General features: G+C 39.0%; 1 protein-coding gene across 1 annotated transcript; it reads right to left on the bottom strand.

Moving 5' to 3' along the window:
* Nucleotides 1-827: 827 nt before the first annotated feature.
* Nucleotides 828-2,330, bottom strand: LOC149242424 (F-box/kelch-repeat protein At5g15710-like). The gene has a single exon (XM_089367682.1). The coding sequence runs from the start codon at nucleotides 2,093-2,095 to the stop codon at nucleotides 905-907; it is 1,191 nt and encodes a 396-aa protein (XP_089223808.1). The 5' UTR covers nucleotides 2,096-2,330; the 3' UTR covers nucleotides 828-904.
* Between the last annotated feature and the right edge of the window lie 10,877 nt (nucleotides 2,331-13,207).

The raw sequence follows: 13,207 nt of genomic DNA, 5'->3' as shown, positions 1-13,207 counted from the left end.
CTTTTCTATTATGGCCTGTGAATTTTTCCTTTTCTATTATGGCCTGTGAATCCGTTTGAAGGTATTTGATTGAAATCTAATAGATTCAATTACAGGTTTGTGTAATTCAATCGCAAATGACTCTATTGCACATCAAAGAAATCACTGCATTTCATCAAAACAACTATTCTATTTCTGGGTCCAGTTCAAAACTCCAAGCATCCCTTTAAGGTATTAAGGATGAACATTAACAATTTAAACATGAGATATTCCACTAATTTGTGATTGAAGCCAGTGTTGTTGAAATGACATGATTGGCGCTTTCATAACAAACATGGAAATGTTTGGTAACATCTCTGTTACAATCTGAATCCCTGAAGGGCAATGGCTTAATCTAAACCACTTTTCCAAATCCCATCCACACCATGTTAGCAAAGAATGAGTCTCCAGTTTCTTGGTACATCTTCAAAAACATACCTGAGATTACAAGGCCTGAAGCTGTGTTTTCTCAAAGCTGTTTGGAGTAAGGACAGGTCTCCAATTTGAGTCAAAGAACATTACAAAACAACACAACTTCTAAAGAGAAACATAAGCTCTGAATAAGGAAATCCTAATCCTAATGTTTAAAAGGATGTCAAAGTCAAAGAACATTACAAGACAACTTGTAAAGAGAAACTTGAAGTTCCAAAGAAGAAAGTTAATAATGTTTAAAATGTCCAATGTGGTGGATGCACAACTTGTAAAGAGAAACATAAGCTCTGAATAAGGAAATCCTAATCCTAATGTTTAAAAAGATGTCAAAGTCAAAGAACATTACAAGACAAGATAACTTGTAAAGAGAAACTTGAAGATCCAAATAAGAAAGTTATAATGTTTAAAATGTCCAATGTGGTGGATGTGAAATCAAAGGCATGCATACCAGGGTTCATCCAACCTTCATATCAAGCCTAGGTTCAAAGGCCATGACAATCTCATAGCATTCCGATGTACTTGCGGTGGTGTCTACAGGACGGCTGGGAAGCCATCTCCATGCATTTTCAGTGACACTGTAAACTACCACCTCTGCCACCTTCCTAAATTTCCTATTCCTATGTCCAGCGACTATGAAACATGTGCAATCCCCTACTCCTATGCACCACTTACTGCAGCCGATAGAAATCCTCTTGAAATCTTCGGACAGGGACGGAGGCATTCTTGCAATCTCCTTCCACCATGATGAGGATGAAGAGGTGGAGGAAGAAGAGTTCACCTTGTCTTTGTCAAACTCCCATATAATAACTTGCAAAAGCTCCCCTGTATGTCCGAAAATGTACCCGGCGACTAGAACCCATGACCCGTAGGTGAGAAGGTAAGGTGACATGTAGTCACTGTCAGCCATCTCCGGCAATGGCGCAAAAATGGAAGTCCCCTGTTGGATGCTGAAACCCATAATGCCCGATTGGTCATGAAGATCTGCAAAACAGTAGAATGAGCCTGCGCAGAAAACCATGTCTTTCTTGTCAATGTGCACATCATGTGGCAGGCGTCCTGCAATTCTCCACGACTTGAATGCAGAATCATAGATTTCCACTATCCCCGCTTCATGGCTGTCCTCACCAACCACCACCACTTTGTATGTCCCTCTACTGTCGCCCTCCCCTTCCACGATGCCTCCAACACTAAAGACCGTTATGGATGAGATGGGGGTCAGTTTTAAGGAGGTTCTTGTGAGGGGATTGGAAACAACAAATGATAGATATGGGTGGGGATCGATTGTGTGCAAGAACAAGCCTGCCCCTGATCCATAGAAAGTAACAAATTTTACCTTACCATTTGGCTCCACGAAGGAGGGAAAGGAGACGCAGGGGGTATTCCTCCAAGTTCCTGTGAAGAAGAAGTAAGCCAAACAATGAAGAGGCCTTCTGCCAACATCTTGCACAAGCAGCCATGGCTTCCTGTTACGAGCCTTCTCCGCCCATTTACTTGTTATGAATTGGGTTGATGTGAACAGAGCATTGCATTTCTTGGACACACTGCGAAATCTACACAAAGACTCCACTGGCAACCACACCAGTATTTCCACGATCAAATCCTCCGGCAACACAGGCAAATCATGAGACTTGTACAGGTCGCCCATTTTAACTAACCTTCCATCGACATACCAGGTTGAGGCTGGATGATAAACGACTTTAATCGACCACTGCGAACAGACGGTGCCGCGCCATCTATAAGATAAGCTGAAATTCTGATTCGGCCATTTCACACGCAACACCTGTAACAACCTTCCAGCGCAACATTCTCCACCGCCTGTGATTTTTAGTGTCACATCTTAGTTTAACCATTTCCAATGCAACGCTGGCCACCTCCTTCCAGCGCCACACTCCTGAGTTCTCACAAATGTTTGGTAAGCTGGAGCCGCCATTAAAGATCTTCAATGTTGCACGTCTTTCAAGATATTCTATACTGGTCCAGTCGGCAAGTTCTGTCCTTTAATTTCTCGTGAAAGTTAGTCAGCAAAATCTGTCTCCTCTTTATTCGTGATGAATCTAATCATAGATTTGATTAAATTAGTAAAAAATGGGTGATTGTTAAGTCCCCATTAACATTTAATTCCATATAAACTTTCCCAAGTAGAATTTTTGATGAAAATATGCCATTTTTAAGCATATTACGCTTCTATAGTTATTTATAATGGAGTTGTATTAAGTTATTTATGATGGAGTTGTATTAAGCATGATTTTTTAGATTTTTTGGTGTCGGAATTTGGTGGAAAAATTTGATGTGAAATTTTGATTTGTGTTATTTAAACTATTTTTTTCACTGTATATATGGATTCAGCACCCTGGAAAACCCCTCGGACACTTTGATTGCACAAGGTTACCCATCAAACTTGTGATTTCAGTGAATTCCTACTAGATTTTAAAGAAATTAAACCAGAAAAACCCATCCTAAAAACTTCCAAAAAAAATTAGGCTAAAAACAACTCCATTTTGACTCAATGTCTCAATTAAATTCATGAAGCATTGTCAATATTTTGCAGGTGGCCCTTGTTTTTTTCTGAAATCAATGGGAATCTTTGGGCTCGATGTTCAGAGTGTTGTAACATCAATGTTTCTATGATGGTGTTACGACCAAATGTACCTAATCTGTTCATGCTCATTGCTGACTCGAGTCTGTCATGGTACCTCCTATTTTGGCAAAATTATCAATGATGTCTAAATCTTGTATGCCCATATATGTAATGCTTCACGGAATAAACTTTTGAGATAAAATTTTACTTCTTTGTGTCCTTTCTAAAAACGTTATTAGGAGTTGCGGTTAGGTAGGTCTTGAAGACAAATAAGTAGCATTGTATCCCTCTCTATTTTGATTCAAGGTTGATGCTTATTTACTTTTTATTATTAAGTGAAGTTCATGGATATGCACTCTTGATTCAAGGTTTATGCTTATTTACTTTTTATAATTAAGTGAGGTTTATGGATATGCACTTTTGATTCGAGATTGATGCTTATTTACTTGTGGATTGACTTTTTTTATTATTTTTTACTTAAAATTTGATTTTCTTATTGGGAATTATCGTTAGGGAGATTTCAAGGACAAATAAGTAGCATTGTATTTATTTTTTTTTATTTTTTTTATTATTGATATTCATGGACATGCAGTGTGTGGATTAAGTATTTTATATTTTATATTTAATTTTTGTTATCTTCAAATATGAATAGATATTTATAGATATTTATAGATGGATTTATGTATTGTCAATTTTGGTGTTTTTTTTAATTTAGATGTTTGGGTCAAAGTTAATATGTATATGGATTTGAAAGAGTTTGTTCTTATAGAGTATTTTATAAAAATTGAAAGGTTGATTTACCAATTATACCAACCTACTTAATACTTGTTTCAAGGTTAAATTTTGGTTCATCATATATCTATTACTTTCTATGAATAGTTAAAGTTGACTATTTTGGTGGCCTTCCTCTTTGATAAACCACAAGTTCAATTGAGTACTCAAAATAATAATTATATTGATTGGATCTAGATTGTCCACCAAAAGAAGAACAATGAGTCTTAGAAGGCCCCATCTAGAAGATCCTAGTAGCATCTAATGTCAATGTGCCTTTGACTCCATCAATTAATATTTCCATCCTTCAATATGTCTCAAGGCCTACTCAACAAGGAGAGGGGATCCATCAAGTTCATTCTCCTCGCTCATAATTAAATTCTCAATCAAAGGACCTAGTGGATGGCCATCTAAAGTAGCACCCACCTATTACTTTTGATAAAATTAAAAAATTCCAAATTAACCTATTGAAGTTTGGAACCCTTTCACTACTCTCGTTGGCTTGGAGGAGATTAGGAAAAACATAATGAGTTCCGAATGAAAGTTTCCTCATGGAATACCCAAAGTTTGAAAGATCTAAGTAACAAAAAACATACAATCTAACAAATAACAACTTTAATTGGTGGAGTGCATAATTGCATTTCTGTTGTGTATGACCTTATATGTTATTCACTCTAAGTGTTTATTTATTGTAATGTGATTATCATAATGGGAAAGGTAGTCATGCTACACTCATTCCCTTCTACCTACTTCAGTGATTATTGGATGACAGATTGACCCGACTCAAAGGTTGCTTTCATAATTGTTAAATCTTAACTATTGACCCTTAGATTTGTCAAATGTATATGCTTCTAGTGATGTAGATGAAAGCACAAAATTTTAGTGGTGGATGGATGATGAGTTGTCGAACGACCCATGATTTGTTTATGTTGATTTTAGTATGGTAAAAAACTAGGAAGACAAAGGTGGAGCTTTAGTGATGATGGAATTGTCAAGATTGAAAGAAGATTGGGTATTTCTTAGGGTGTATTTAGAGTTTCATGACCCCAACAAAGTTTTACAATGTGATTGTGGAAAGTTGTGGCTCCCCTTGGAACATTTTTTGCAAACACCAAAAGGAATTTTGCAACAGCCAAAAGTGCTAGCTCTTGGAGTAAACTCCTCATATATTGACTCTTCTAGTGATGGTAAAACAACTCTTTCTTACCATTAACCTATTTGGTTTGGTATTTCTTGGGGTTCTAAAAAATGTGTATACACATGATGTATTTCATCTTGAATGCCTTGCACTTGCAAAGCCCTAGCTATGTTGCATGTATCAAAAATATACAGAATTTGTTGCACACGCCTCAAGGTGATGATGAGTAATTCATTGCTAGGAATATATTATTACATTGATAATAACCTTCCTATCTCGCTATGGTCATCAAATTGCAATGACCATGCACAACTATAATTGAATTGTTAGGGAAGAATTTGAGATTATTCCTTAGGCCTTTTAGCATAACCCTTTTGACAAAGAAAAATAGGAGAGGGCCACCAATCTCTACGACCTTCTAAGGATTAATGAAGTGTGTCATGCTATGGGAGGTAAGTTCCATATATTTAGGGATTTCGATAAAAGTAAAAAATTAGAAATAGAATATTAAGAAAAAATATTAAATCTCGTGTTGGTGACCTAGATGGTATCCTAATTGGCAACTTATGCCTTCCCAAGCCTAGATTCCCAAAATGTGTACACACTACTTGGAATTCACACATGTTCCTACAGGTGCATGTTCTTGATGGCCCCATTGCCACTTTTTGGGCCATCATCTTTATGCACCCACCCAACACTTTCTAAGAACATACCTCTTTATATGTATAACACCCTCCTCCCACATCCACCCAAGTAACCATGCCAACCGGGGTAAACATGAGGCAGGAGGTTACTACGATCAGATTTGACTTCTTATGTGACCTTAAGGAAGTGGAATCAATGGAACATCGTACATAGTCATCCAACATCATCAATAAAACCCTTAGGAGACAAGTCAGCCACTCAGACAACTTGTGCCTGGGTTCCACTATTGTTCTGGATCTCTTAGGTCATAGTCGCTCTCATGTTATGGGTAAGGGAGAGACCAACAAACCAAAGTCTCTCTCACAGGCTTGCCTGCCAATAGCTAAGGACCAAAATTGCTAGTTCTTTGCCAACGACCCCAAGATTTAAGCCACTTTTTCAAGCCCAGATCCCAAGCCACACCCAGAATGGAGTGATAGCTTAGAATCAGTAAAAATACAGGGAAACAATGATGCAAAAGCAATAAAATGAACAATACCATAACCAAACCCCTACTAACCATGACATGCATTTCGTCAAACATATCATCAACATGTAACCTATAGGTGTAAACCACAAAATTAAGTGTAGGGATCTCATGCCTATCTAAGAATCACTATAACCAGCATAATAGAACAAAAATACCATAAACATATCATCCATCAAGATCCACATATACCTCAGTGCATTTACACATGAAAAATCAAGGGAATGAATTTCTCATTAATGAATGCAATGAACCAACCGGAAACGAGACTACCACATTCCACCTGACCATAGATTGGTTGAGTCATGTCTCTCTTCAGCAATCACCCTCGTGCCATATTCCAAGCATGAATGTGGGACTCATAGAACACACCAAAATACACCAATCGATATGGATGCCACTAGAGTTCTCCGCCTACACCATGAGGAATTTGAGTGCCTCCTAGTCTCTTAGGCTTTACCTTGCATCCACAGTCCGATCGAGGGATCATTAGGCCCTACACCGAGACATAATCTCCAGGCTTTACGTGCATCCCATCTCGGGATCACTAGGCCCAACAGAGAGAAAATCCACCTCTTAGATTTACCATATATCCCACCATTCACCGACAAGGATTCCTAGGCCCACCGAGGCACACAATCTGGCTTTACCGCAACCCATAGTCTGGTTCAGGGGTTACTAGGCCAGTGCCTTCATGATCCTCATTCTGGTTCAGGGACCACTCAGACCATTTGTTTATCAATTCAGATATCCACCCAACTCAGCTTTGAATTCAATCCGGCCATCCCACATAAACCGAATGAGAGAACCCATCTTATCAAAGTTATCAAGAAATGGATAAAAATAATGTCACACCTGGAAAAACCCATGCCATGGTAGAAAAGAAACACATGCAATCTCATGCATGCCAAATCTAGTAAGGAAAATACACATGCAAGTCGATACCTGCAATGAAGCCTATTGTAGCTACATGATCCTGCTTTCCCTGCTTGATCTTTGCTTCCTCTTACCTTCTTTTCCTCTCTTGCTCGAATGCCAAAGTGCTCCAAGAAACTCTAACTGTCCAAGAGTGAGAGAGAGAGACAGAATAATGAGAGAGCTCCAAAACTCAACTAACAAAAGGTTACCCACTGGTCCTTATAAGCCTTTTTATGAATGAGGCCTCTATTTTATTCATTTTCCATTATTTTCCTTCAATAACAATGTAAACTTTGAAACAGGAACTGATACTGTTACCCGTTTCGTAGAGATAGCTAAAAAGTGACCTGATTTTGAAAAGGGGTGATGCAGAACACACATGTTTTTTTTAGAGCATAGTTTTTGGCACTTTAGTTTTCTTTATGTACATCACGTTTTAGAATGGTAGTGATTTTCATGCTGATTTAAAAAAGTGAGCATTCTGCATCACACTCCTTTTTTAAAAGCCCTGTTTTTTGGCTTTAAATTTTTTAATGTATAAAATGTAAATAATTATTTAGTAAATTTGATAATTTTTTAAGTGGTCGTTTTCTTCACATTTTCTTGTTTTTTATTATAATTAAAAAAAAAAAGTGAGGTTTTTACTGTTTTGCATTTTTAAATTAGAAGGTCGATATTTAGACTTTTCAATATTCTACATATTTATACATCCTTAATTAATTTTTCAATCGACATGAAATAATTGTTTCTAAAAAACAATATTTTTTAACAATGGACATAAAAATAACAATTTTTAACATAAATATAACTAAAAAGCTACACGTTTTGATAATTTTTTGTTAGAATTGACATGTCAAAATCACAATTTTTATACGATAATTTTAACTAAAAATGGTTAAATAATAGCTTTTTCTATGAATTTCATGTCAAAAAAATAATAAAAATCACTTTTTTTTTTCAAAAAATAATGATTAACTTAAAAATCAATGCAAAAATCACATATTACCAATATTGAACATATAACAACCCTAATTGAGTGTTTATTCTTCTCATAAAATGTCAGAGTCAAAACATTGCAAAGCTTGATTTACAAGCATAACTTAAATTTAATCAACAATGTCACGTAATGCAAACTCTTCGTCCTCTAGAGTTTCATCATTGTCCTCTTCCACAATATTTTCTGTTTCAATTTGCTCATTTTCCTCTTCTAATGGGTCTTTGATGTCTGCGAAACTCCCAATGTATGTCTTTCCAAACATTCCATGTAATGGTGGTTGGGGTTCCTTTGCCTTTTTTGCCACACATGATTCACTAAAGTCCCCTTTCTTCAACCCAATTTCTTGCATTGCATCTGGAAGAAATTGAAGAGCATTAATTCTTTGCTGAATGAATTGCACTGTACTGGATCTTTTTCAATTGCAATGCAATTTCTTCCTTTTTGAAGGCAACATGCTAGTGTTGTACCTAATTATCAAGCACAAAAGAAATAATGAACTAAATTAGTACAATGACATATTAATTAAAAAAATAACATATTGAAATTCAATTCCATATAATAAAACTTACCTGAGCCAGAAAATAAATCCAAAACCCAATCTCCTTCATTTGAACAAATGTCTATAAGATAGTTAATCAATAATTGTGGTTTTTGATAAATTTTAACTATCTCTCCTTTTGCTTCTTTGTCTTCATAAGTTAGTTTTCTCACAACAGAATCATAACTCAGTATTTGGCTATGACTCTTTCTGTCTACCCGATTAAAAATCATAGACATATGGCTATCATCTTTTGCCCAACTATCAATATGAATGAACTCACAATCATTTATAAATTATTGATCTTCATTGTGAAGAAGAGTTGACTTTTCCCTGTAACATGAAATAGTAAAAGTTAAATTAACTTGTACATAAATAAATTTTTCAACATTAATCAAATATACATTTTAAACGTCTTACCATGTAAGCTGCATCCTTGAATTTGTTTTCCCCTTGAAGCTTGACAATATCATTGCCAATTGTGTGTCTGAATGAAATGTCACAAATCTCCATAATGGTGATGACGTGACTTCTACAAATCCCGCAACCACTTTACTAAAAGCTTGATAAGTATAAGGGTCACTATCATAGTCAATGTTTGGAATATTGAAACCATGGGGAATATCTGCAATGACTAGGGCATAATCCATTTTAGGTATGAGTTTAGCAATGTCTTCACAGTCGCCTTGTATTACTTGATATTGAATAGTGTCTAGCCCATTCCAAATGAAATGATTAAGAGTTGGATCAAGTTGAATATCCTTAATACGTTGCTTCCTCAGTCTTTCGATCTTTATTTTTTCGATAAAGGTTTTGAAACTATCTGGCACTCCATTATCATCCTTCCTCATCTTTTATAAAATAAACAAATATATGTGTAAGTTATAAATTAAAAATAGTACACAGGTGAATAAAAATGAATGTATAAATCAAGATACCTTTTTAAATGCAAGATAAAAAGCTTTTAATATTGATGTAGAACTTGAATCTAGATAGTTGCGTACGACATCATCCCAACTATCTTCATTCAACAATCTAACCATTTGTTCTTGAATTTTCATGTAAACTTTGTGACTGCATAGATAAAGTAACAAAAAGTTAATATAATGATATGTATAACAAACACTACCAAGAACAACATGTTTTATTTAAAATATAATTATAATCTAGAAATAAATAAAAATATTTCAAGAAACTTACTTTTGAAATTCTTCAGACATTTCCTCCAATGATAATTCCCCTGACCTCACATGAGATAATATTGTTTTGACAATTTTTTCATCTTTCACTCCTGGCATCGCCCTCCAAGGTGTGATAGTCATATCGTCTAGAAGATGCTTCATTTCAGGAGCTAATTTACTGTTGCCACATATGAATGGCTTAGACTTTTTGACCTTCTGGTTTTTAATGGCAATGTCTTCCCACATGCCAAAAATCTCATCAATCAACCTCCAAACATCTCCAGTTCTAAATGCCAATTGGAAAATGTTATCAACACCTCTGAATAAATCACTATGTTTGCTGCCCTTTCCACCTTTTGAATTGGTTTTCTCTTCAATTTGATATCCTATTTCCATACAACATTCCTTTCGGAACTCTGCAGTAACTCTTGTCCTATCCCCACCACATTTTTCTTCAAATTCACTATGAATAAATCTAACCCTTTGGATGAAAGTCATAGACATCCTATATTCATTATCTGAATTATGATCCCATGCCACTAAATTTGCTTCTGTATCAGATAAACCAGCGTAAATGATACATTTCATTGTTTCAAAACGTGGGTTATTAGGATATTCCTCCATCAATTGTCTTTGAGCTTCTACAGAATGGTTCCCCCCAAGCACATAATAATTGTATTCAAAACATTTTGACTTATCAAATGCTTCTTTGTTGGGAACTTGAAGTGGATCAACAAGAAGCACATAACTAACCACATGAGCATATGGATTGTACCTCATCAATGTCTTCAAGTTGTGAACATGCAGATGATGTGGCTTTCTAACTTGATATTGACATTGTCCTTCACTTGCTTTATAGGTTTGCCTGACATTAAGCTGAAATTTGCGACCACCATCAATTAAGTTTCTCTTTGTCAAATTCTCTCGAATGACATTATGTTTTGTTTTGATAATGCCATCTTCTAAATCAGCTCCTGGTGTAATGATTTCTCTGCTTTCTTTTGAAGTTTCACTAGGTTCTTGACTGCTGGTAATGACTGCTTCAAAATCATCAACTTTACTTTTCTTGGTCATAACATTCCCACCAGAGTTATTCTTGGGCATTGTTACTTTTGGATTTTTATGGCTCTTCTCAGTTCCAATGTCATCTTCAGTAATGACAACATATGTTTCATCGTCAATTTCAACTTCATCGTTCTCAAAAGTAACTTGTTTACCCTTGCTAGATTTATCCACCAGAGACCTTTTTTCTGATTCTTTGGATGTAGTTTTGTAGCATTATCAATTACTTCATTTTGCCTATTTTCCATATTTTCTTCTGACACTGAGTAAAAACTGCTGACAACTTTTATGATATCATTCTCAATGAAATGAATGCCTCCCAACCTAATTGAACAACTTTCATCGAAATTCTGCCAAACAAAATATCATATGTCAATAAAAAACAAAGTTAAAAAATATAGTGAGACACTTTCAAAAACGCAAAATACAAATATAAATAATAATACTTACGATGTTTTGTGTCATCTCATTTACGATTTGACTACACAACTTTGTAGATACCTCTCTCGTGTCATACAATGAATATGATAGTTGGTATTTAACCCTTTCATGTGACTTGGGAGCTTTTATAAGTAGGTAAACAACTTCAGTGTCCGGTACCGAACACATATCTACGACTCTTCCCATCACCTCAAAAATTCCATTATCATTCGGTATATCGATATATAGATATATATTCACATTTGCGCTTTCTCTTTCTTTCACATACCACATTCTTGATGGAAATTTCACCTCTTTCGAATTCTTCCAGTCTGAAATCATCTTCTTATCACTTGAGGCACTTGAAAGATTTGTAGTCATGAGCTCAGGTGGAGTTCGTTCACCAATGTTTCTTTTAGATGCACCTTTATGAGTCTTTGGTCTAGAAAGATTCACTGAAATTCTCTTTGATGCCATTTTCTTGAAAAATAGAAACACATAAATCAGTAAATAATAAAAACATATTAACTTAAATTAACAATGAAAATATATCATAAATTTTAATCAACAATCGCCCCACCCACCGCCCCTCATATTCCAAAAGGACATGCATTAACATTCCAGTGTAAAAAAGTAAATCATGAATAAAACATTTTGCTCGGGCGCCCTCACCCACCCCACCCCCCCCGCACAGCATGGGCGCCCTCACCCACCCCACCCCCCCCGCACAGCATGGGCGCCCTCACCCACCCACCCCCCAAGCATCCCAACCCCCCCACGCCAGCGGCCCGGGCGCCCTCACCCGCCCCACCGCCCAGGCACCCGACCCAACCCCCACAACCCTCTCCAGCCCTGGCGCCCTCACCCGCCCACCTGCCCCAACTCTCTCCCTACTCCGCCCCCGCCCCACCCACCCGCCCGCTCGACCGACCGACCCAGGCGCCCTCACCCACCCCTCCGGGCGCCCTCCCTACCTCTCCCCCAACTCGCGCGCCCTGCACCCCCACACTCGCCCGCTCCAACCCTCTCGCCGCCCCACCCCTCTGGGCGCCCTCGCCCGCCCGCCCGCCCCACCCCTCCGGGCGCCCTCACCCGGCCCCCTGCCCGATGCCCTCACCCACTTGCCCGCCTCACCTGAACCCCCCTCCGCCCGGGCTCCCTACCTCTCCCCACACCCGCCCACCCCGCACCCCCTCACCCGCCTGCTCCAACCCTCCCGGCGCCCTCACCCCTTCAGGCGCCCTCGCCCGCCCGTCCACCCGGCGCCCTCACCCACCCGCCCGCCTCAACCGAACCCCCATCCGCCCGGGCTCCCTACCTCTCCCCCAACCCGCCCACCCCGCACCCCCTCACCCACCCCTCACCCACCCGCTCCAACCCTCCCGGTGCCCTCACCCCTTCGGGCGCCCTCGCCCACCCCCCCACCTAGCGCCCTCACCCACCTGCCTGCCTCACCCGAACCCCCCTCCGCCCGAGCTCCCTACCGCAACCCCTCACCTCGCACCCCTTCACCCGCACACCCCGCACCCCGTCACCCGCCCGCTCCAACCCGCCCGCCCTCCCCTTCAGGCATCCTCGCCCGCCCACCCGCCCCACACCTCCGGGCGCCTTCACCCGCCCCCCGGCCCGGCGCCCTCACCCACCCGCCCGCTTCACCCAAACCGCCCTCCGCCCGGGCGCCCTCGTTCAGGCGCCACCCCGGCCGCCCGCGCCCTCGCCTGGCAGGCAGGGCGACCCTGCCTGTAAGACCTTCGGGAGATTAGTGCGACGGGCACCAGCGAGTCGTGCACGTGGGCGAGCGCACGAGCGCGCGGACAAAATGTGCGATGGAGTGCGACAACAAGTGCGACGGAATGCGACGTTATATGCGACGATATGCAAAATGATTATGCGACTAAGTGTTGGACATAATATATATATATATATATATATATATATATATATATATATATATATATATCTATATATATATATATGCGTTGG

Source organism: Pinus tabuliformis, chromosome 8 (assembly GCF_031772625.1).
Source record: "Pinus tabuliformis cultivar Carrire ecotype Pingquan chromosome 8, CPIR1, whole genome shotgun sequence".
NCBI lineage: Eukaryota > Viridiplantae > Streptophyta > Pinopsida > Pinales > Pinaceae > Pinus > Pinus tabuliformis.
Note: the sequence above shows the minus strand (reverse complement) of the source record. Positions and strands in the feature narration are given on the sequence as shown.